The sequence below is a fragment of the Bos taurus genome, chromosome 7 (assembly GCF_002263795.3).
Source record: "Bos taurus isolate L1 Dominette 01449 registration number 42190680 breed Hereford chromosome 7, ARS-UCD2.0, whole genome shotgun sequence".
In the NCBI taxonomy this organism is placed as follows: Eukaryota; Metazoa; Chordata; class Mammalia; order Artiodactyla; family Bovidae; genus Bos; species Bos taurus.
The window spans coordinates 102,836,685-102,861,593 of record NC_037334.1 but is presented as its reverse complement, the minus strand read 5'-3'; the positions used below and the strand labels follow the sequence as shown (position 1 = coordinate 102,861,593).

The 24,909-nt window shown below is 40.3% G+C and overlaps 1 protein-coding gene across 1 annotated transcript; it reads right to left on the bottom strand.

The window, feature by feature from the left end:
• Positions 1–9,665: 9,665 nt before the first annotated feature.
• LOC112447532 (basic salivary proline-rich protein 2-like) lies at positions 9,666–10,334 on the bottom strand. The gene has a single exon (XM_024995385.1). The coding sequence runs from the start codon at positions 10,332–10,334 to the stop codon at positions 9,666–9,668; it is 669 nt and encodes a 222-aa protein (XP_024851153.1).
• Positions 10,335–24,909: the final 14,575 nt, after the last annotated feature.

The following is a 24,909-nucleotide window of genomic DNA, read 5'->3' as shown; positions in this document are numbered from 1 at the left end:
GATCATAGAAATGCAAAAGCATTCCAGAAAAACATCTACCTCTACGTTATTAACTACTTCAAAGCCTTTGACTGTGTGGATCACAACAAACTGTGGAAAATTCTTCAAGAAACGGGAACACTAGACCACCTTACCTGTGTCCTGAGAAACCTGTATGCAGGTCAAGAAGCAACAGTTAGAACTGGACATGGAACAACAGACTGGTTCCAAATCAGGAAAGGAGTATGTCAAGGCTGTATATTGTCACCCTGCTTATTTAATTTATATGCAGAGTATATCATGCAAAAACCTGGATGAAGCACAAGCTGGAATCAAGATTGGAGGGAGAAATATCAGTAACTTTAGATACACAGATGACACTACCCCAATGGCAGTAAAAAAAAAAAAAAAGGAAGGAAGGAGGAATAGTTATATTTAGTTCAAATAGAAGGAGAAAACCTGAAGAAAACAAAAGTTATAGGGGAAAAAAAAAGAATTGTGGTAAAAAAAAAATCACAATTTGCCCCTCTTCCCTCTTAGCTCTTTGGCTGGCAATTAAAGTGATACAAAGTGGATTAACAAGAGAAAAATAAATTTATTTTTTACATTTGGGGAATCTACATAAACATGAAGAATCTCAAAGATAGTAAGGCAAGATGAGGTTATACATACTATTCTGGACTAAGAAGAAGAAGGTAGCAGTCTGTGACTTCAAAGGGAAATACAGTAATCCACAGAAAGATGAAAATAATGTTTCGCAAACAGATGTTTGCTGGGCCACCTAGAGACACTAGAATGCAGAGAGGACTTTGATCATATGGGCGTTGCTAGGTCCTTCCCTGTTTAACACACTTAGCTCAATACTTTAATATAGTTATCCACAGTGATAACTCCTTTCTGGAGCAGGTTTTCTACCCTAAGTTTTTTTTAGGCAGTGAGGGTGAAGTTCAAAGGCTCTTCCTGAGTCTTTTAGGTCCTGCTTCTTTTCAGCTCTAAATAATCCACATGCCAGAGCAGCACATCTTAGAGCAGTTTGCCCTGAACTCTCCCTCAGCCTCAGAAAATTTTATCAGAAACTTCTTCCACATCCTCAAGAAACAGATAACTGGTATAAACACATTAAAGGCACAGGAAAGAGCCACTTTGGATGGAAGAATCTTAAGAGAGTTTGTTGATGGTCTGATGTTATTTCCTTGTGAAAATTAGTGTCCTCATCCAAACCCATTTGCGAAGGAATACCTTCCCTTAAGACTTTGTTAGCAGCAATATCGCCTTTTTCCTGGTTCCCTCCTGAAACCAACGAGGACCCAGTGGGGCTCTTGGGCACAGAAGCCTTTTTCTGTCCTGTTTCTAGTTTTTAGCAAATAGGCTTCAGCCTCCATGACCTTTCCTAGGTTTCAAAGAAAGCGAAAAGTGAAAGTGAAGTCACTCAGTCGTGTCCAACTCTTTTCGACCCCATGGACTGTAACCTACCAGGCTCCTCTGTCCATGGGATTTTCCAGGCAATAGTACTGGAGTGGATTGCCATTTCCTTCTCCAGGGGATCTTCCCGACCCAGGGATCGAACCCAGGTCTCCCGCATTGTAGACAGATGCTTTACCATCTGAGCCACCAGGGAAGTCCAAAGGATAGGTTCAAATAGTTGTTGACTGGGGAAAAGAGGTAATATAGGGAAAAGGATGCAGCAGTCAAAAAATACCAGCGCAGCCTTAGGGCAAGATCCTGGCCCCTTCTCAAAGGATACACAGAAGAACATCTTTGAGCTCTTCTACAGTACTAAATCCCCTCAAATGGAAGATGTTAACCACTTGATGAAGCATTCTTCATTTCAGAGAGGGTCACAATCTGATAACCTTGAGGACCGGAGAAGCTCACCTAGAGACCACCCGAGGCCAGATGAAAGCAGTGAAGGCCCTGCACACGTCCCGACGCTTATCAGCACCCCTGCCCTTGAACCACTGTTACAGAACTCCTCACAAAATCCGTGGGTTGGGACATAGAGTTTTTGAGGGCACTAGCCCACCATGTCCCTCTTTGCCTGGCAAAGCAATAAAGTTATTCTTTTCACCCAAAATTCTGTCTCTGAGATCCAATTCAGCACCAGGGTACAGATGTCAAAGTTTCATCATCCCTCCCAATTCCTTTCTAATCAGAACAGACGTTAACCAAAGGGGTGGTGGGAGGAAGTTTTCGATGTTATGTTTCTTAGCAGTCTTTGGCATTGCTCTGGGACATTGCAGGATGTATACCATTACTATCAAGTCCCTGATTCTAACTTTGAAGAGCCTCATTTACCTTAATGTTACCAGTGGGAGGAATTGGGGGAAAAAACCTTGCAAGGCAATTAGTTTGGTACAACTGAAAGAACAAAGAAACGACAGGAAAGACATTGTGCAAACGTGTGACTTTTCAAAGCTGTTCTGCCTTGAGATAAGCACAGTCAGATGCTTAGCAGAGAAAGGCACAAGGAGGAGTCTGAAATGCGCCACGGTTCTATGCTCACTTATGAGTCAGTTTTAAATTTACCCTCAATTTGATTAATATTACATATTGACAAATGAAAATAGGCTTAGAGGAAATTCACTTATGAATGGAGACATGAATATTTGCAAATAAGACATAAGCAAATTAAACTCAACAGTGCATCTATCATGATCAAGTTGGTTTTAATTTAGGAATACAAAGATTTTATAATCATAGGAAATCTCTTTTAACAGAAATGTATTCAAATAAGTGAACGCTTTTGACAATCTCGATATACTTCAAAAGCACATGTGATAATCAATACTTATTTCTTATACATATTTTAAGAAATGAGCAATTCATCATTATGTATAAAAAACAGTATTTTTGGCAATTAAATTCTAAAGGTTTTGTTAAGCAGACTAGAATACTGCTTTCCCAATACTATTTAACATTTTTCTTAGTGTTATACATAAATCTGTGGCACAGGAAGAAAAATATAGCAATTGGAAAGGAGGAAACAAATATTCTCATTGGCATAACTCTTTTTTGGTAACATCCTTAAAATGCAGCAGAAAATTAATTATGCCTGCATGCTAAATTGCTTCAGTTGTGTCCAACATGCGACCCTATGGACTGTAGCCTACCAGGCTCCACTGTCCAAGGGATTCTCCAGGCAAAAATACTGGAGTGGGTTGCCATGCCCTCCTGCAGGGGATCTTCCCAACCCAGGGATCGAACTCACATATTCTGCAGGTGATTCTTTACTGCTGAGCTACCAGGGAAGCCCAAATTAACTATAATCAATAATTAAGTTAAGCAGGGTAGCCTTATAAGAAAAGTAGTAAAAGCAAATAATTATAATTAGTTATCACTATCAGAGGAAAACAATCTTCCTCTTCCTATCTAGGTTTTCCTGGTTGGTCTAAGAATTAAACTGATGTAAGGCAAATTAACAGAAGAAAAGCAAATAAAAACTGAATAAGAAGCATATACATGTAACCCAGCAGGACCTACGGGGCCTTCTGTGGACAGGTTCCCCCATATCCCCTGCTTTAGCTTCTCTCTGAAGTACCTAGATAACAGCATGTGTGTGCTAAGTCACTTCAGTCATTTCCAACTCTTTGCAATCCTCTGGATCATAGCCCACCAGGCTCCTCTGTCCATGGGGATTCTCCAGGCAAGAATACTGGAGTGGGTTGCCATGCCCTCCTCCAGGGGATCTTCCCAATCCAGGGACCAAATCTGCATCCCTCATGCTTTCTGCATTGGTAGGTGGGTTCTTTCAACCCACTCCAGTACTCTTGACTGGCAAATCCCATGGGCGGAGGAGCTTGGAAGGCTACAGTCCATGGGGTCGCAAAGAGTCAGACACGACTGAGCGACTTCACTTTCACTTTTCATTTTCATGCATTGGAGAAGGAAATGGCAACCCACTCCAGTGTTCTTGCCTGGAAAATCCCAGGGACGGGGGAGCCTGGTGGGCTGCCATCTATGGGGTCGCACAGAGTCAGACGAGACTGATGTGACTTAGCCGCAGCAGCAGCAGCAGGTGGGTTCTTTATCACTAGCACCACCTGGGAAGCCCCTAGATATCAGTATTGGATACAAATTTCGTGAGTTGTTTTGCAAATATAAACCTCCCCTCCCCCAAATGGAAGACGTTACCTACTTGATGACCATAAGCACATAGCCCCAGGCCTCCTGGAGTCTAAGGACTGATGTAGTTATCTCTTGTGACACCATCCTCTTCCCTCATCATCAGCCAATCAGAGAACTGTGCACGGTCTGATCACATACCCTGTGGGCCCCCTCCTTCATCTGGCTTTTTAAAAATGCTTTGCTGTAACCCTTTGGGGGGGCTCGAGCTTCTGAGGGCACTGTGTCCCCTCATCTCCTTGCATGGCCTTGCAATGAACTTTTCTCTGCTCCAAATTCCGTTTCATTTGTTGGGCCTCATTGTGTGTCAGGCACACGACCTTGCGTGAACACCCAGGAGAGATACAAGAAAACTAAGGAATTCATCAAAAGGACCTCATCTTAGATACCACACTTAGCCAGAGACAGAAGCGGATTTGAGGGTGGACAGCGTCAGTTACTGGAGGATGCCGGGAAAGCACGGTGAGCAAGGTGACTATGAGGCACGCAGGTTTGAGTCACTACCCTCTCCACTGATGTTTCTAGAGTTTTGGTCATCCTCCACTTCCAGGTATAGAGAAGGAAAAACCTTACAAATGGAGATTCCCCTTACAAATGTCTCTTACAAAAGGGCAACTGCCATATGGTTTTTAGAGACCTTCCATGTCTATTTCTCAGAAAATAACCAGCTTAAAACAATATGCCAAATACTGTAAAGCAATTATACTTCAATTAAAAATAAATAAATTTAATTTAAAAAAATATGCCAAAGTGACATATTGCAGGGAGGCAAATTCTGCTCCACTAAACTATAAACTATAACTTAAAAAATGCAATCATATAGGAAACACAATTTAAGTATTTCATATATTTATGAAAAACATATAAAATACTAAGATTTGAGTAAATCATGAGCCATTCCCTTTCTATAAATCATAAAGATGATTTATGTAAAAATGCAGATTCTTCCAAACTAATATCTAGGTTTAATGCCACTGCCAACAAAACTCAGATGGATAATTTCTGAAGTTAGCAGAATGACTCAAGTTTACAAGAATTAACATATCTAACAGGTAATATATTTTTGATAGAGGAAACGTTGTTGTGTTAAATACTAAGATATATATTATGTCAGGCAGGAAGAAAAGGTCTTCTACCCTTCTAGGTTCATCTGGTTAGTCTAAGGATTAAACTGATTTGAGAAAAACTAACAGAAGAAAATCAAACAAAAGTCTGATAATACGTATACACGGGAAAGAATAAGGAAAACCAAGTGACTCACTGAAATGACAGAAGCCCTCACTTTTATACCATCCACAGCTCAGAACAAAAGTGCTTATGAGAGGCTACCAGGAAAAGCCCAGAGAACAAGGATAAGATTGTTATGCATAAGTAAGCCATTGTCTTCTCCATTGTTAAGAGTTTCCAGAGATTTGGTCATCTTCTTCTATTAGTTCAAAGAAGTATGTGTTAGTTGCTCAGTTGTGTCAGATTCTTTGCAACCCCAGGGACTGTAGCCAGGCTCCTCTGTCCATGAAATTCTCTAGGCAAGAATACTGGAGAGGGTAACTATTCTTCTCCAGGGGACCCAGGACTCCTGCACTGTAGGCAAATTCTTTAGTCTGAGTCACCAGGGAAGCTGACACCTTAACAAATGGAAATTTCCCTTATAAAGATAAATGTCTTTTAAAAAAAGGGTAACATCCCTAGTTGGTTTTCAGAGTTTCCCCCTGCCTGCTATTTCTTAGAAAACTAACCAGCTTAAAACAATTAATATGCCAGAGATGCATTTTAAGGGTATAAATTATCCTCCCTTACAATTACAAATCTACAATTATAAGAAAATGTTATACTGGCAGGAAAATTTACAGACATAAAAATAAAAGATATTTCTGAAACAGATCTTTGTATAAAAAAGAATTTAATATGTGATACAAAGGACCATGGAGACCAATAATAAAGCGATAAATTATTCAAGAGAAGGTGGGAAAATTTAATTATTTATTAAAAAAAAATTCTTGTTTGCAGAATATAGCATCTGCAGTCTGTGTGTGTACTCAGTGGTGTCTGACTCAGCAACACCATGGCCCATGAGGCTCTGCGGCCCATGAGGCTCTGCGGCCCATGAGGCTCCGCTGCCCATGAAATTTCCCAGGCAAGAATACTGGAGTGGGTTGCCAGTTCCCACTTGAGGGGATCTCCCCGACCCAGGGACGGAATCCATGTCTCACATCTCCTGCACTGAGAAGTGGATTCTTTGCTTACCACTGTGCCCCCGGTAAGCCCCACTACAGAGCGCGTGTGCATGCCTGCTGTCTCTTCAGTTGTATCCGACTACTTGCGAGCCTAGGGACTGTAGCCCACCAGGCTCTTCTGTCCATGGAATTCTCCAGGCAAGAACACTGAAGTGGGTTGCCATGCCCTCCTCCAAAGGATCTTCCCAATCCAGGGATGGAAACTGTGTCTCCTGCATCTTCTCCTTTGCAGGCATATTCTTTACCCCGAGCCACTAGGGAAGCCCCACTATACAGCATACTGCAATACAAATCTCAGATGAATCTAAAAAGCACTATCAGAAAAATAAGGACTTATATAATTGACTTCAGAAAGGGCAAGAACTTAAGTAAATAAGAAAGGAAAATAAACATTTATGTGTATGTATTTGTGCAGTTGTACAAATTTTTTTAACAGCATGCATGTCAAAAAAATTAAAGGAAATTAAAATGCAAAATAAAACTTGGACACAATTTTCACATCTAGTAATCTTGAATGATTTAGAGACAATCAAATCTGTGTTACTGCAACAGGGGCTTTATGTCCAAGGAAGGGAATAAATTACATGTCAGGTTTTCTTTTTCTTTTTTCGCCACTGTAAGCAGATAAGGTAAGGAGTCCCCAGAGGAAGAGGACCAGACATAACTTTTTTAACATAAGAGGAGCCATTTTAGGTCTAAGCCGTTCTGTAATCTAAATCTGGCCACAGGTCATTCTCTGGCAGCCCACAGATTAGGACTCTGAGCTTCCACTGCAAAGGGGCACAGGTTTGATCCCTGGTCAGGGAACTAAGAGCTCACATGCCACACAGCACAGCCAATAAATAAATAGGTAATTAAACCTGGCCACAGCACTTGTCCTTGCAGAAGAATAGGTCCCCGTGGGTTATGATCTGCCAAAAGAAGGTAAAAACAGTTATTATCAGGCTAAGGAGATAATTTAATAATAACAAAGATAATAAATTAGCTATAAAGACTCCCAGTTCTGTTTCTATAGTAAAGATCAGCCTGAAGGACATTCTTGAGCTATTTCACAGAATTCAGACTCTTGGAATACTCAACCACCGGATGAACTGGAACCTAAGACTGTAGACTGTTTACTGTCGACCTTTTCTAATCCTTATCACTTTAACTAGAGTGTGAACTCTGTCAACCTCTGCCCCAGTTCTACTACCGAATTCTCCTCTGCTTAAGCCACCTAATAAATATGCATATACCCTTAGCTTGAAACTTAGCAGTTTTGCTGTTTGGGGAAACATTGCTTTAGGAAAGATCTATCAACGGTGTTCACCTTACTTGCTGCAAGTAATAAATCGGTCCTTCTCTTGCTCTTTGACTTGATTGTATCTTTTGGCTCTACACCCACTAAGAGGCAAACCCAGTGCTTAGATGCTAGAAGCCTAAGAAATAAGTAAGAAGAAACAGTTGATCATAGTCAACTATGTGATTCCTGATGCAACCTGCTTCATAGTTACATGCCTCCTGAGCATAAGCCTGTTTGCAGAGGTACACGTAAAGAAGAAACAAGCAAAATGAAGGGCAGTAAAAAAAAAAAAAAGGATTATTTTTATTGATAAGGTTATTTTCGTTATTATTCTATTTTCAACCTAAGTAAGGAAAGCAAGGCAATGGGGGTGATAAAAGAAAGGAAGGAAGGAAGGGGAAGAGAGAGGGAAGGAAGATGGGAAGGAGAGCTGGGCTTTGAATTTTGAATGGAATGAATGAAAGATTATATGCAGGAAAAGGGAAAAATAATTTTTCCTCTACCCTTCTAGATTCTCAGTTGAGAAACCCCTTGAAATAACAGGAGAAAAACTAACAGAAACTTAATAGCATGTATATCTCCAATGTACATGGGAGAACCCAGGAAAAGTGAGTAACTCTTCCAAAAGGCCCAAGCCACCAACTTACATACCATCTCCAGTTAAAGACAAAAGAGATATTGTGAGGCGGGGAGCCCGTTAAAGGAGGCTATGAAGAAAAGCACAGCAAACAAAGGTATGGTTGTTACACAGATTTAAGCCAGTTGCCTGCTCCAGTGATAAAGAGTTTCTAGAGTTTCGGCTATCTGCCTCTTCCTGGGACTGCAAGGGAGACACCCTGACAAACAGAGATTCCTAATAAATGTGAATTCCTCTTACAGAAAGGTAACTTCCCTTCAGCTTCCAGAATTCCCCTGGGTCTGCAGTTTCCTAAAAATAATGAGCTCAAGATAATTCTTATTCCAAACATGTCTATTAAGGGGAGGCAAATTCTGTTCCCCTTTAATATTAAAGGTAGATGATGTGGATAATCTGTGTGAGTCTATTTACACATGGATGTTTTTATCAATAAATATGTATAAAGTACTGGCTTCCCCAGTAGCTCAGTGGTAAAGAATCTGCCTGCAATGCAGGAGAAACAGGTTCAATTCCTGGGTCAGGAAGATCTCCTAGAGAAGGAAATGGCTACCCACTCCAGTATTCTTGCCTGGGAAATCCCATGGACAGAGGAGCCTGGGAGACTACAGTCTAAGGGGTTGAGGTAGAAATTGCTAGGCAGTCAGGGTAGGACTCTGAGACTTGGGTCTTGTTTTCAGTAAACATGTCGCTCCATTAACCTAGACCTATACCCTCTGACTGGAATTCCTGGAATGTGTCCTTGGCCTGATAAATTTTCAGCACTCAGGTCCAGGGAAGGGCAGTAATTCACATCCCCATATGCCTGAGGGAAATGCCAACTGGTGATCACTAATCTTTAGCCTCCTAAAGCATTTATTTTATTCTCTCTTACAGAGGGAGGGTGTGTCTCAGTCAAGAACCTAAATGGGTATAGAGAAATCTATTTTTCTCCTCCAACGTGCAACATGTGAAATAATTCATTTTGAGATACTGCACATACCACTGTCATTGGCAACTTTCCATTTCTGTGGTTAAATGAAGTTTCAAAAACTCTGCTCAAGTCTGATCTAAAGGCCTTACTGATCTCGGTCCTTTGAGAAGTAAAACTTTTCAAAAATACAAAGTAGGAAATTGTGATCACTAAGCCACAGTTACCACTGTGATGTTCCCTGTATATGGCTTATTCAGGGCCTTACAAAAAAGAACTCAAAGTAAGGCGGGGGCCTCTGAAGCTTCAGCCCCATGCTTCTTCAAGGCTGCAATCCTGTGAGCTATTCTTGCACTGGCCTTTGATGTAAAATACTGAAAACATTGGATTTTCCTAAGAATACCATTTTAAAAGGAGGAATTTCTGGGATTGCTTTTTTCCTACTGCTGACCCAGAAAGACCTACCAATCCATGGGCAAGCAGATTGAGACTGTGACAAGACCGTCAGAGACTGCTCAGTTCCAACGGAGGACCTAGAGCCATCACGCTCCACGGCAGGGGTGAATCACAGCTCCTGTTTCCATAAGGCGGAGGACCTACAGCCATCACGCTCCACGGCAGGGGTGAATCACAGCTCCTGTTTCCATAAGGCGGAGGACCTACAGCCATCACGCTCCATGGCAGGGATGAATCACAGCTCCTGTTTCCATAAGGCGGAGGACCTAGAGCCATCACGCTCCACGGCAGGGGTGAATCACAGCTCCTGTTTCCATAAGGCGGAGGACCTACAGCCATCACGCTCCACGGCAGGGGTGAATCACAGCTCCTGTTTCCATAAGGCGGAGGACCTACAGCCATCACGCTCCATGGCAGGGATGAATCACAGCTCCTGTTTCCATAAGGCGGAGGACCTACAGCCATCACGCTCCACGGCAGGGATGAATCACAGCTCCTGTTTCCATAAGGCGGAGGACCTAGAGCCATCACGCTCCACGGCAGGGGTGAATCACAGCTCCTGTTTCCATAAGGCGGAGGACCTACAGCCATCACGCTCCATGGCAGGGATGAATCACAGCTCCTGTTTCCATAAGGCGGAGGACCTACAGCCATCACGCTCCATGGCAGGGATGAATCACAGCTCCTGTTTCCATAAGGCGGAGGACCTACAGCCATCACGCTCCACGGCAGGGATGAATCACAGCTCCTGTTTCCATAAGGCGGAGTTCCAGAAAAAAGGGGAACTGGACACTGGAAAAATTCCAGAGTCAATTCACTATTGCGGTACTCCTGGGTTGCTTTTTCTTTCCACTAATGAACAGGGAAAGAATTCTTTCTACCACCAATAATGGAGAAGCATCCATAAAAGATGTAATTGTCCATAAAGACCATTTCTGAAATACAGATGTTGTGATCAAAGATGTTCTAGCCTACATTTGCTCAATGAATTTACACTTATGTTCTCTTCTAGCCCGTGGGCAATTGATGCCTTAGTCACTGTCCCTGAAAACGTTCCAATTTAATCTCACTCAGTTATAATCACTGCCTTGGTTATTCATTCTATTGCACTTTGCATTCAGTTCACAATGCTCCCAGTCCGCTGGCCACCACTCACCCATAATATGGCCATTTCATTATTCCAACAGCCATCTCCTTTATCAGTCACTCCTTTCTTTATCAGTCACTGCCAGCAACGTGGGGAATGACTTGCATTCTGCCGCCCTTGGGATGTGACCGCAGAAAGCTCCTTCACATCTCTAGGAGGCAACTCATCAGTCTGAACTGATTTTTCAAGTCAGCTCCTTGCCCCATGTGGTCTATTTCGATTCTATCCATTTATGCCAAGGATGGAGTATACATGCCCTTAAGCAAACACCAATGCCAATTTGAGCCCATTTTCCTCCCCTGTTTTAGCCAAGCATGGCTACTGCCTCTAAACTCTCATTGCGTTTCCTTCGGCCACCACATCTGGTTGCTGTCCTAGAGTTTTATTGCCCCCATTGACTAAAGTACAGGATTGATTTCTGCACTGGGAGGAAAGAATTTAATTGGTGAATAGCAGTCACTTTCTCCCTCCCTTGCATTCAGTGAATTTACAAGCTATCTCAGTATTTCAAAACACCAGGGCCTCAGGCAGGAGTAGCATTTGAATCTGAGCTTTAGCCATCTATCCACCCTGAGCACTCAGTGACCAGTGAAGTCAGGTTGTTACTTAGAAAGCCATTAATAGGCACCAGGGGATCCTAACACATTCTCTCTCACACACATGTCAACAGTCAACTTCCTAAAGAATAAAGACCCAATATAGCAGCTCTCCACTTTCCTTTCAAACTCTGTCCCTACTCATTTAGTTTTTGTGTATCCCAAATTAAATTATTTAAGGTATTTTCCCTACTAAAATTATAACTAAACATATTATAGAAGACAGAAATATTTGTCAGTCTTTCTCAAAAATACAAGAGTTATGGTAAATATCAATACGTTTAAAAGAATAACTGCTGTGTGGCAAGATTAAAATAGCAAGCCCAGAGCCTACACTAGAGAGAAGATGGTACACCCTTGAAGGACTTGCCTCCCTGCGAGAACACCCACAAGTTCTGTACCACGTGTCTGCCTCAGCAACAGAACCACTTCAGTTCTATGCTAGAGAACCAAACTACATCTAACCGCCCTGCACCCTGGCATTGGACAAAGCCAGCTGTAAAGATTAACACATGGAAATAAACGCCATGTCACAGGACAAGGATTCACTGAATAAAGTCATTTATTTTGTTCACGGTGCAGAGGGAGAAAACCCACACTAAAATCAAACAGGAGAGAGAGTGAGTGGTCTGACTGTGAGATAAACTAAATGGGCGCTTGCGAATCTGTGAATGGAAATCAGGGAGGAGTTAGTAGTTTTAGAAGCATAAAAGGTCTCATCCCCAACCCTCACTTGCTATTCACAAATAATTATAAATTTGATATAAAGAATTATTGTAGAGATGGATTTTTTTTCCCATAATGACTACTTGTACTATTTTTCAAACTTTCCATCAATAAATTTTCTCCAAAATATTCTTCTGCTGATGTACAAAGCACATGCTAAAAATGCCAATCAGCTATTTGCTATTTCCACACCAATAAAACATAATTAAATGACTACATGAGGATGAGAAGGAAGTCACACAGAAATGGCAATGTTTATTTCGGTTCTCCAGCATTTTTTTCTTGTTGAAATGCTGTTAAGGATCAAGCAGTAAGCAAGTCCCCTCCTCCCTGCCCCACCTAGGGAGGATATTTAAGTTCAGTTCAGTTCAGCCACTAAGTCCTGTCTGATTCTTTGTGACCCCATGGACCACAGCACACCAGGCCTCCCTGTGCATCACCAACTCCCGGAGTCCATCCAAACCTATGTCCATTGAGTCAGTGATGCCATTCAGCCACCTCATCCTCTGTCATCCCCTTCTCCTCCAGCCTTCAATCTTTCCCAGTGTCAGGGTCTTTTCAAATAAGTCAGCTCTTCGCATCAGGTGGCCAAAGTATTGGCGTTTCAGCTTCAACATCAGTCCTTCCAAGGAACATCCAGGTCTGATATCCTTTAGGATGGACTGGTTGGATCTCCTTGCAGTCCAAGGGACTTTCAAGAGTCTTCTCCAACACCACAGCTCAAAAGCATAAATTCTTCGGCACTCAGCTGTCTTTATAGTCCACATCTCACATCCATACATGACCACTGGAAAAACCATAGCCTTGACTAGACGGACCTTTGTTGGCAAAGTAATGTCTCTGCCTTTTAATATGTGATCTAGGTTGGTCATGACTTTCCTTCCAAGGAGTAAGCGTCTTTTAATTTCATTGCTGCAGTCACCATCTGCAGTGATTTTGGAGCCCAGAAAAATAAAGTCAGCCACTGTTCCCGCATCTATTTGCCATGAAGTGATGAGACCAAATGCCATGATCTTCATTTTCTGAATGTTGAGCTTTAAGCCAACTTTTTCACTCTCTTCTCTCACTTTCATCAAGGGGCTCTTTAGTTCTTCTTCATTTTCTGCCATAAGGGTTGTGTCATCTGCATGCCTGAGGTTATTAATATTTCTCCCAGCAATCTTGATTCCAGCTTGTGCTTCCTCCAGCACAGCGTTTCTCATGATGTACTCTGCATAGAAGTTAAATAAGCAGGGTGACAATATACAGCCTTGACATACTCATTTTTCTATTGGGAACTAGTCTGTTGTTCCATATCCAGTTCTAACTGTTGCTTCCTGACCTGCATACAAATTTCTCAAGAGGCAGGTCAGGTGGTCTGGTATTCCCATCTCTTTCAGAATTTTCCACAGTTTATTGTGATCCACACAGTCAAAGGCTTTGGCATAGTCAATAAAGCAGAAATACATGTTTTTCTGGAACTCTTTTGCTTTTTTGATGATCCAACAGATGTTGGCAATTTGATCTCTGGTGCCTCTGCCTTTTCTAAAACCAGCTTGAAGATCTGGAAATTCACGGTTCATGTACTGCTATAGCCTGGCTTGGAGCATTACTTTACTAGCGTGTGAGACGAGTGCTATTGTGTGGCAGTTTTTGCCAGCATCAGGGTCTTTTTCAATGAGTCTGTTCTTTGCATCAGGTGGCCAAAGTATTGGGGTTTCAGCTTCAACATCAGTCCTTCCAATGAACACTCAGGACCAATCTCCTTTGGGATGGACTGGTTGGATCTCCTTGCAGTCCCAGGGACTCTCAAGGGTCTTCTCCAACACCACAGTTCAAAAGCATCAATTCTTTGGCTCTCAGTTTTCTTTACAGTCCAACTCTCACATCCATACATGACCACTGGAAAAACCACAGCCTTGATTAGACGGAACTTTGTTGGCAAAGTAATGTCTCTACTTTTTAATATGCTGTCTAGGTTGGTCATAACTTTCCTTCCAAGGAGTAAGCATCTTTTAATTTCATGGCTGTGGTCACCAGGATACTAGGAGGATACTAGGGCTATTCTTAAAAGACAGATAAGACACTTTGTAAGTAACAAACAACTAATCAACTATAACTTACTCTTGCGTTATAAGAGTCAAGCAAAGTGTTACAGGAAAACAGAAAATAGAATACTGTTCCTTCATTTGGAGAAGCAGGAGAGGTATTAGGGAAAACTTTGGAAACAAAGCTGCATTTGAATTAGGTCTTCAGCACTGAGTGGGATTTTGACAACTGAGTAGTAAGAGTGGGAGGACAGGGCCCGTGTGAAACGCAAATGGTTAGTAAAGGCAGAGGATGGGAGAAGCAGGAAACACTTGGGTTACAACCTGTTTGCTATCAATGTTAAAGTAACCATTAAATTCCCACTTGATTTTGCTTGTATCATAAACTTCTGATCTGTCATGTACTCTTCTCAAAGGCCTTTTCACTACCAGCATGGCTAGTGAGGCAAAGGATGTGATGATAGTTTCTAACAGAGACGACAAAGCTGAACCAAAAGAAAACCGTAACCACACTGAACAACTATCTGAACACAAGCTCAAGCCTTTTTCAACTTACAAAGGAATGGCTTCTTAAAATTTGTCCGGACTTACATATAATTTTATCTCTTGTTATGCAGAAGTCTTGACACCACGCTTATGGCTGGGAGCAACACCACCTTTATGGCAGAAAGCAAAGAACTAAAAAGACTCTTGATAAAAGTGAAAGAGGAGAGTGAAAAAGTTGGCTTAAAGCTCAACATTCAGAAAACGAAGATCATGGCATCTGGTCCCATCACTTCATGGGAAGTGGATGGGGAAACATGACAGACTTTATTTTGGGTGGCTCCAAAAATCACTTCAGATGGTGACTGTAGCCATGAAATTAGAAGATGCTATGCTTCTATGCTATTAGAAAAGCTATGACCAACCAGGACAGCATATGAAAAAGCAGAGATATTACTTTGCCAATAAAGGTCCATCTAGTCAAGGCTATGGTTTTTCCAGTGGTTATGTATGGATGTGAGAATTGGACTATAAAGAAAGTTGAGCACCAAAGAATCGATGCTTTTGAACTGTGGAGTTGGAGAAGACTCTTGAGAGTCCCTTGGGCTGCAAGGAGATCAAATCAGTCCATCCTAAAGGAAATCAGTCCTGATTATTCATTGGAAGGACGGATGCTGAAGCTGAAATCCCAATACTTTGGCCACTGATGCAAAGGACTGACTCATTTGAAAAGACCCTGATGCTGGGAAAGATCCATGGGGTGCAAAGAGTCGGACAGGACTGAGCAACTGAACTGAACTGAACTAAGCAGAAGTCACAATAAATATACTATTATTCTAAATTTTATGACTTAATTCTGACCAACAGAACTGACAGGACAGTATGGAAAAAAAAAAAAAAAACAGAGTTTTTATGAAGAAGATGTGGTTTGGAGTCTGCCCATTAAAAATCATTTTTTGAAGCAAAGTTTTACTATATATATAATAAAGTAGAAATTACCTGTTTTTCATATATATGGTAGCATTTTAGGTTCAGAGTAGATAGTTAACGTTTTGTTGATATTACTGTCGGATATAAAAAAATTATTAAGTCACCTAAATTTCATAGCAAACAACTAAATGTTTGATATAGCCTAGACTTCAGAAGAAAGTTCAAAACACTCAGAGATAAGATGCCTATGTCTTCAGAGCCTTAGATTCTGAAAGGAAATAACATTAAGAGAAATAGAAGATTGCAAAAAAAAATTAAATTTACAGTATTGATTCATTTGCACTTTAGTTCTCTTCATCCATATAAAAAGAAATGCATAAAGAATTATACAGGTTTGTAGTCTGCTTTCCTGAATGGCATTTTTTGCATGAATTATCTCAAGGCAAAAATATAAGAAGTTAAATCAAAATCACAAAAACAACTATAGTGGATAATAAAATGGCACTTAAAGTATAAGCTTAAGCTATCAACCTATCAGTAAAGTCTGTTAAAAAGGGGCCGATCATTATGCTCTAATAAATTATGATATATTTTAGAAGCATGACTATTCCAGAAACATAAAGTTGCACAACAAAGTATGTATTCTCTGATTTCAGCTCTGTAAAGTATAAATTTAGAGTGGGTTAACAGAAATATACCAAATGATTGCAGTATTTACAACCTTGCAAAATAAATCATTTTCTAAAAGACAGCCCATGTCATAAAGATACTGACTTATTATTTCTTAAAATTAATGTGTGTGAGAGTGTGCATGCATGCATATGTGTGTTTAAGAGGTATTCGTGTGAAAGAGGAAGCAAATATGCAGAGGGGAATAAAGCAGAACAACAATAAGCAAATGTTCAGGTTTGTAGAATAGATCCGTATTTGAAAAGAGAAAAAAGCAGAGAAAAGTTTCTGTTTTGAGACAAACATTGACCCCTTTACCCTCCCACACATGCTCTGATTAGCTCAATAGTAGTCTTTATCTGATCCAAAGCCTTCAACCTTAAAAAAGCACTCATCTCTATGCAAAGCAATTAGGGGGAAAGTGTGCCCTGCACAAAGGAGAGGTTCTCAATAATGATGCTTTGGCCATCCAGAACAACATGGAAAGGGGACAGGCACTAATGAGTCAGGTCTGCTGGAAATAGAACACATTTTAGAAATAAAAGGCTCTGCTAGAAAGGGCATGATTCCATCCCTCAAGGTCATGATGTCGTCCATGCTCACATTTCTGGATATCATATGCTGAAATTAGAACAGTCCTCCCAAGCTTGGTTAGCATCTGCTGAAGCAGGTCAGCAAAATGAAACCCATTTTAACACAATTTGAAATTCTAATTATTTCAAAATGGTCATTACTTCTGGGGAAATTATTCCAGGAGCATATACTTGTTTAAGAATGTCCATTTAATTTTGTTTCTTGCTCTCAAGCATATGAGCAATCCTGGGGCAACTCACCAAGGAAAAAATTTTTAAATTCCAGTTCCCTCAAAAAGTAACAATAAAGCTAGAATAGTAATATCTGAAATAGACTTAGATTCTCAACCCATGACTTAGCACTGCAATTTAAGTAAAATATTATTCCTAAATCAGAGTTTAAGTTGAAATTTTAGGACAGGCACTGGTAGGATTTTCCAAAAAATGGTCATGATAAAATTTCTGGTCCCACTTAGCTTCCCAGATCCTTGCCTCTCTCCCACCAAAAGGTGTGGTCTATTTTCACTCCTCCAGAAACTGGGTGGGACACTGTGATCACCTTGGAGGACAACACGAGAAGAGATGCTGCGTGACTTCTAAGACTAGGTCAAAAGAGGCAGTGTGGCTTTCACTGGCTTTCCGTCTGTTTCTGGGCATGAGCCTTGGGAGCGGCCCTCTGCCAATTTATAAGACATCAGTTACACCAGGGTCTTGCCCCAAATTTGGCAAGTTCACATAGAGAGACCACAGAGGCAGAGGGAGGCACCCAAAGAACCCTTCAAATAATCCAGCCCCAGCCTTCAAACTTTCTAGCTTAGGCCATGGACACTGTGGAGCAGAGACAAGCCCATAAAACTGTGAATATAATAAATGATGTTTTGTGCTATTAATTTTCAGGATGTTTTATTACACAACTACAGGAACTGAAAGAGCCACATACAAGAAATATAGCCTGAGCTTGTAGAAAATGTTCCATTTAATGAATCTGACTCTTCCCTCCATCTTTATTATCTTTGGGGAATGGTGGAACACTTCTATATCAGATTAGATTCTTTTAATGAAATAAGAGAATATCATGTCCCACCAAACACACAAATGATATGATGGCTATTAAATACTCTGAACTGTCAGAAAGATCAAATGAAAAAATTTGCAAAATTTTCCCAATTAAGTTCTAAAGATCTATCCTTTCCCCACTTTTCCTGGGACACTTTCATCTCCACCCCTACAAACACATACACATTAATTCTAATATGGCCAAGGGATAAAACAAATAACAAGCCAGATCACCTCTCTTATTCTTCACCTCTCATCTCCAACATTCCAGCAGCTTGTCCCTAACAAAGTCCAAGCGAGACAAATTACTAACTTGAGGGGATTGTCAGAGGAAATTGACAACCTTCACTGGAAAATCTCCTCACAGAAAGGAAGAATAGTTTTAAATGAAGGATTTGCTCAGTGCTTAACTTTTGGTTAAAAAAAGAAGGTTGACATCTAATCAAATTTGTATATTTTTGCTATCTTTACATACTTGCCACTGTTATCATAGTAACAAAAAAGTTTTTTATGACCTATAAAGCACAAAGGAACTAAAATGCCTCTTGATGAAAGTGAAAAAGGAGAGTGAAAAAGTTGGCTTAAAGCTCAACATTCAGAAAGCGAAGATCATGGCATCTGGTCCCATCACTTCATGGCAAACAGATGGAAAAACAGTGGAAACAGTGTCAGACTTTATTTTGGGGGCTCCAAAATCACTGTAGATGGTGATTGCAGCCATGAAATTAAAAGATGCTTACTCCTTGGAAGGAAAGTTATGACCAACCTAGACAGCATATTAAAAGCAGAGATATTACATTGCCAACAAAGGTCCTTGACTAGAAGGCTATGGCCATGGTTTTTCCAGTGGTCATGCATGGATATGAGAGTTGCACTGTGAAGAAAGCTGAGCGCCGAAGAATTGATGCTTTTGAACTGTGGTGTTGGAGAAGACTCTTGAGAGTCCCTTGGACTGCAAGGAGATCCAACCAGTCCATTCTGAAGGAGATCAGCCCTGGGATTTCTTTGGAGGGAATGATGCTAAAGCTGAAACTCCAGTACTTTGGCCACCTCATGCGAAGAGTTGACTCATTGGAAAAGACCCTGATGCGGGGAGGGATTGGGGGCAGGAAGAGAAGGGATGACAGAGGATGGGATGGCTGGATGGCATCACTGACTCAATGTACTTGAGTTTGGGTGGACTCCGGGAGTTGGTGATGGACAGGGAGGCCTGGTGTGCTGTGATTCATGCGGTCGCAAAGAGTCGGACATGACTGAGTGACTGAAATGAGCTTAACTGAACTGATCTGAACTGATAAAGCATAAAAACCTCTTCAAAAGAACTCAAGGGGATAAGAAAATAAATGTCTCTTTCAGAAAGAGAAATTAAGAAAACAATCCAATACTATAGCATCAAAAAGAGTAAAACATGTAGGAATAAATTTAACTAAGAAAGTGAAAGATTTATACACTGAAAAGTGAAAGACATTGATGAAACAAATTGAAGAAGACACAAATAAATGGAAAGACATCCCCTGCTCATGGATTAAAAGAATCAATATTGTTAAAACACCCATAGTATCCAGAGTGTCCTACATATTCAAAGAAAGCCCTATCAAAATTTTAATGACATTTTTCACATAAATACACAAAACAATCCTAAAATCTGTAAGATATCAAAAGGACCCTAGGAGTCAAAGCAATCTTGAGACAGAAAAAAAAAAAAAAAACTGGAGACATCATACTGCTTGACTTCAAACTATATTACAAAACTACTATAATCAAAACTACGGTACTGGCATAAAAACAGACATGTGAAACAAAGGAACAGAATAGAGAGCCCAGCAACAAACCCACACATTTATGGTCAATTAATTTATGACAAAGCCAAAAATACACAATGGGAAGAAGATAGTCTCTGAAATACATGATGATGGGAAAATTGGGTCGCCACATACAAAAGAAGGAAAGTGAACCCCCATCTTTACACTATACAAAAAATCAACTCCAAGTAGATTAAAAATCTGAATGTAAGACATGAAACCATAAAACTCCTAAAAGAAAACATATGGGTCAGCTCCTTGGACCCTGGTCTTGGTAAGGTGTTTTTTTTTTTTTTTTTTTAACACTAAAAACAAAGGAAACAAAAGGGAAAAATAAAAAAAAGTTGGATTAAATCAAACTAAAAAGTTCTGCTCAGCAAAGGAAGACATTAACAAAATGAAAAGACAACCTATGAAATGATAGAATTATTTGCAAACCACATATCTGGCAAGAGGTTAATACACAAAGCACGAAAGTAACTCACTCAACCCAACAGCAAAAGAAGCAAATAACCAAATTATTAACAATAAGTGGACAAAGAAACTGAATAGACATTTTTCCAAAGAAGACATACAAATGACTATAGGTACATGAAAGGGTGCTCAACATCAGGTATCATCCCGGAAACACAAGTTAAGACCACAATGAGATATAACCTGATACCTGTTTGGATAGCTGGTATTAAAAAACAGGTGAGAGATAATGTTGGCAAGAATGTAGAGAAAAGGGAACTCTGGTACACAGACGATAGGAATGCAAACTATTAGTACAGTCACTCTGGAAAATAGTAAGAAGCTTCTCAAAAAATTAAAAATAGAACTACGACAAGATCCAGCAATACCACTTCTGGGTATATACTCAAAGGAAATGAAAAAATTATCTTGCAGAGATATCTGTATTTCCATGCTCACTGCAGTATTCCTCAAATAGCCAAGGTACGGACACCAACTAAGTTTTTGTCAAAAGATGAATGGATCAAGAAAATGTTTTTACACACACACACAGACAAGAATATTATCCAACCTTTAAAAAAGGAAATCGTATCATTTATGACATTATAGATAAAAACGGAGGGCATTATGCTAGGTGAAATAAGCCAGACCAAGACACCTACTGCCTGATGTCACTTGCATGTGGAATCGTAAAAAACAGCAAAGTCAAACTCCTAGAAAGAAAGTAAAAGAGTAACTGCCAGGGGCTGGGGCTGGCGGGCAATGGGAGAAGATTTCTAGAAGGGCGCTGGTACAGGCAAACAAACCTTCAGTTAAAGGATGACAGGGTCGGGGTTGAGGACGGGGAAACAGGGGGATGTTGCTGGAAAGGTACAAACTTCCAAGTGTAACAAAAGACCCAAGGACCTTTCAAGGACTCGAGTTGACAGTACTGTATCGCGTATCTGAAATTTCATAATAGAACTTAAAATGCCTCACACATACACACAAGAAGGTAAATGTGTCAGGTGGCAGATGTGTTCACTAATTCAACGGATTCAACGGTAGGAGTCTTCACAAAGAGGGTAAGTACATCGGATCGTGCGGCCTGCTCAGTCACTCAGTTATGACTGACCCCAAAGGTATGGACTGTAGCCCGCCAGGCTCCTCTGTCCATGGTATTTTCTAGGCAAGAAGACTGGGGTGGGTTGCCATGTCCTCCTCCAGGGGATCTCCCTGACCCCTGCGAGGGATCGAATTAGCATCCCCTGTGTCTCCGGCACTGGCAGGCAGGTTCCTTACCACTGTGCTACCTGGAAACCCACTGTCAATATTCGGTATCTTACAATCTTGTCAGTTTTACCCAGTGAAGTCAGAAAAGACTTTTTTTCAAAGAAAAACAATAGCCTTTTTTTTTTTAATAGTTATTCCAGTATTTATAGAGCAGCTAGAATGTGCAAAGGGATGTTCTAGGCATTTGGGGATAAGAAGACCTCATTTAAGAACGTGTAGTGTAGGAGATAAGGCCTGTTTATAAAAAAGGTAGAAAATAAAGAAATAAAAACAGATATCGTTTTTCAAATATATGAGAGATTGCTTCCATATGTAGAAGAATGGTGCCATGAAAGACCTCATAAATGAAACAGTTCATTTGAATATCTGGGGAAGGACCCCCATAAACCTTAGAATTTGGGAAATGTCACTGGAATCAAGAGAGCATGAGAAAGCGAGAGGGGAAACAGGATCAGAAAGGTAAGTGAGGACTATGTTAAGGCAGGACATTGGAGTCCTTGAAACATAGGAAACTTTAAATTGATTCTTTAAGTAATGAATGAAGGAATATTTTTTTGGAGTAAGGGAACGACATGAGGCTTCCCTGGTGGTCCGGTGGTTAAGACTGTGCTTCCATTGCAGGGGTCACACGTTCGATCCCTGGGTGGGGAACTAAAATCCCACATGCCTTGTGGCACAGCCAAAAAAAGAGGGAAGGGGATGATATAATACATTCTGTCCTTCAGAAATCATGCTTTTACTTCTACATGGTACTTTATCCTGAAAAGCACCTCAGGGTATTTTATCTCCTCTCCCCATCACAAACTCTCTGAGACATGTAGAGACTATTAGCAAAGTAATTCACCATAATCACAATGTTATTTGCAAAAACCAGACTCAGGGCCAAGTCTTCACCAAAGCGCAGCTGGCCTTCTCCTGAAATGAGCAGTGAGCTGGGTGTGGTATTTGAGAACACAGGTGAAGAGACAAGTCAGGGAGGGTTTAGATGCATCCCAGAGGAAAACAATGAAAGTGGTGATGTGTTAAGGCATATTAAGTTAAAAATTCTATGAAATGTTTCTCAGTTGCATTAAAAGCTCAAAACTTTGAAAAAAAAACAAAAAACAATGAGAGTGGAAACAAGATGAGACATGTCTGATTGATACAGGAAACAAAATTATCCAGGTGCAGGATGTTAAACCATATTTCTCACTGAAGAGGTAGAGATTATAAAACCTTTGGATGTTGTTCCACATATATTTCCCTCAGTAAATCATCCTATAATTTTAATATATTTCATATATATTCATATATTCAAATGAATATACCAGATCACCAAGAACTTCTAGAGAATAAATGCCCAAGACTTCCACAGAGAAGACTCACTGGCAATATAATTTTCCAGTTTATAAAAGGAGAATTTATGGACCTCTTAGTAACCAAATTATCAGCAGATAAAATTAAGTGAAAAATGCATACATTTCTTCTAAAACAACATAAAATCTTAACTTTTCTTTATTTCATGAAGTTTATTTTTACACTGGATAAAGAAAATGTCAAGATCTAACTCTTACAGTGGAATCTAAGTCTTCAAAGCCCAGTATTACAAAGAAGTTCAAAAATATTCAAAATACCTAGCAGTAAACATTTCCCTTGTATTCACCTCATTCTCCATCAAGAAAATGACTACCAGATAAAAGGATAAAGTACTTTTTCCTTTGCCTAAATCTTAAAACAAGTCATAAAAGTTCCATCAACCCATTAGACTGATATATACAGACCTAATTTTAAAAGTCCAGAAATGCATGCTAAGCTAAGCCTCAAGCATTTGAAATTTCAAAACAATTCAAAATTGTTTTGAAAATCATTAAGAAAAACATGGTAAACTGCAGTTAGTCTTGAAGATCTTTGCAGATTCACAAAATGCTTCCACATCATGGCAGTGGGCCCCAGTGCTCCACGGAAACTGGAAAGTTTTGTTGTATTTCTCTTTCCCCACAAATTATTCTCCTTTCTTCCCTAGTAACTGGTCCTGTGCCTCATTATAAAGGGAAAAAATACCCAGTAATTTATAAACATAAAATCACATCAAAGAGAAACAGTGTCAAATGAATATACCAGAGCCCCAAGAACTTCCAGAGAATAAATGCCCAAGACTTCCCCAGGGAAGACTCACCAGCAGAGTTTCAAGACCTACATGAGCAGGAAAGGAACTGTATCAATTAAAATGTTGCTACATCACAGAATCACCTTCTCTCCCTTCTTAACAATTCTGCCAAAGCTACCCTCATAGGCAAGGGTCAGGAGGTACCTTTCATAGTTGACAATCAAAAACAGCCGCACATGCCTGGCAGGATGAAGATTCTGTGAGCATCTACCAAAGAGACAGCCTAGAAGCAGGGTTTGTGAAGCAAGGACAGAACTCATCTAGATGTTCATGAGAATATACTCTATTAAAGTCTAGGGAGAAAGGGAAAAGGCTGTTTTCTCCCAGGAAAAAAACGTGTTCGCACCTGTACTCACGTGAGCGTCATCCTGTGACACTCGGATCTCTGGACGCATTCATCACCAATCTTTCCCAGATGTTGCTTTCTAAGTAGGAAATATTTAACACTGGAGGTGCTGAGTGGGCCCTTCTGCCTGTAACAAGACCACCAACCGTACAGAAGGAAGTAAATCACGAGGGAGAGAAGTGCCATCAGCTTTCCTTCCCGTATTGTAATAGTTGCATAGTCACTTCATCATTCAGATAGCACTTTTTTTAATCTCATTGAACACTGCTGAAAATACTCTTCTGTATACAGAAAAGTATGCTGATTGCAACTCAATTGGCTTAATCGTTTTAGCGTTTTGATCTTAAGGGTCTTTATTCATCTCAGCCTTTCCCATCAGAAGAAATATTCTTGTATGATCACCTTTCATCTACTAATTTGCTTGACTTGAAAGTCACTCAATGTCTGTGAAAGTTCTATTTTCAAAATGTTAAAGGGATTAAAAAATCTATGATACAAATTGCTGAAAAAATGTTTAAAAAATCCATTTGTAATACTGTGGGTCATACACCTTTTATTTTTTTATTCCCATTAACTTTCCATATATTTATCACATTCTTCCTCAAGTGCATCTTAAATTTCAATCTAAGACTCCATGTGCTCAGACTCAAGAAAGAATCGCCACTTTCCTCCTGAATCTCCTGTGCAGGGTGTTGGCTGTTTTCACTTGTAATCTGGTCTTGATATACTACCTTGACACACTAATAATAAACATGATCTCTCCAAAAAGAAATAAATTTGCAGGGCAACATGCCAACAACTTTGAATAGCAAGGTACCAGTGGCATTTACATCCCACGCAGATCTCCCCTGTTGGCAGGACACAGACATCTGTCAATATTGATGCTGTATCACATCGCCTGGCGTTCTGAAGGAGTGTTTCCACATAACAATGAGTGGGACAGCTTCAGTCCCAGACTTCCTAACCATGCTCATCTCCTCTCTCCCTTCACCTATTTTCATAGGTAGAAGGTTGATGGTAGCAGGTCACAGAAGCAATTCCTAATTATGAATATCAAACATTAGGAA

Bases quoted from the DNA above. Each gene is read 5' to 3' on its own strand.
- LOC112447532 (XM_024995385.1), bottom strand. From the start codon at position 10,334: ATGGCTGTAGGTCCTCCGCCTTATGGAAACAGGAGCTGTGATTCATCC.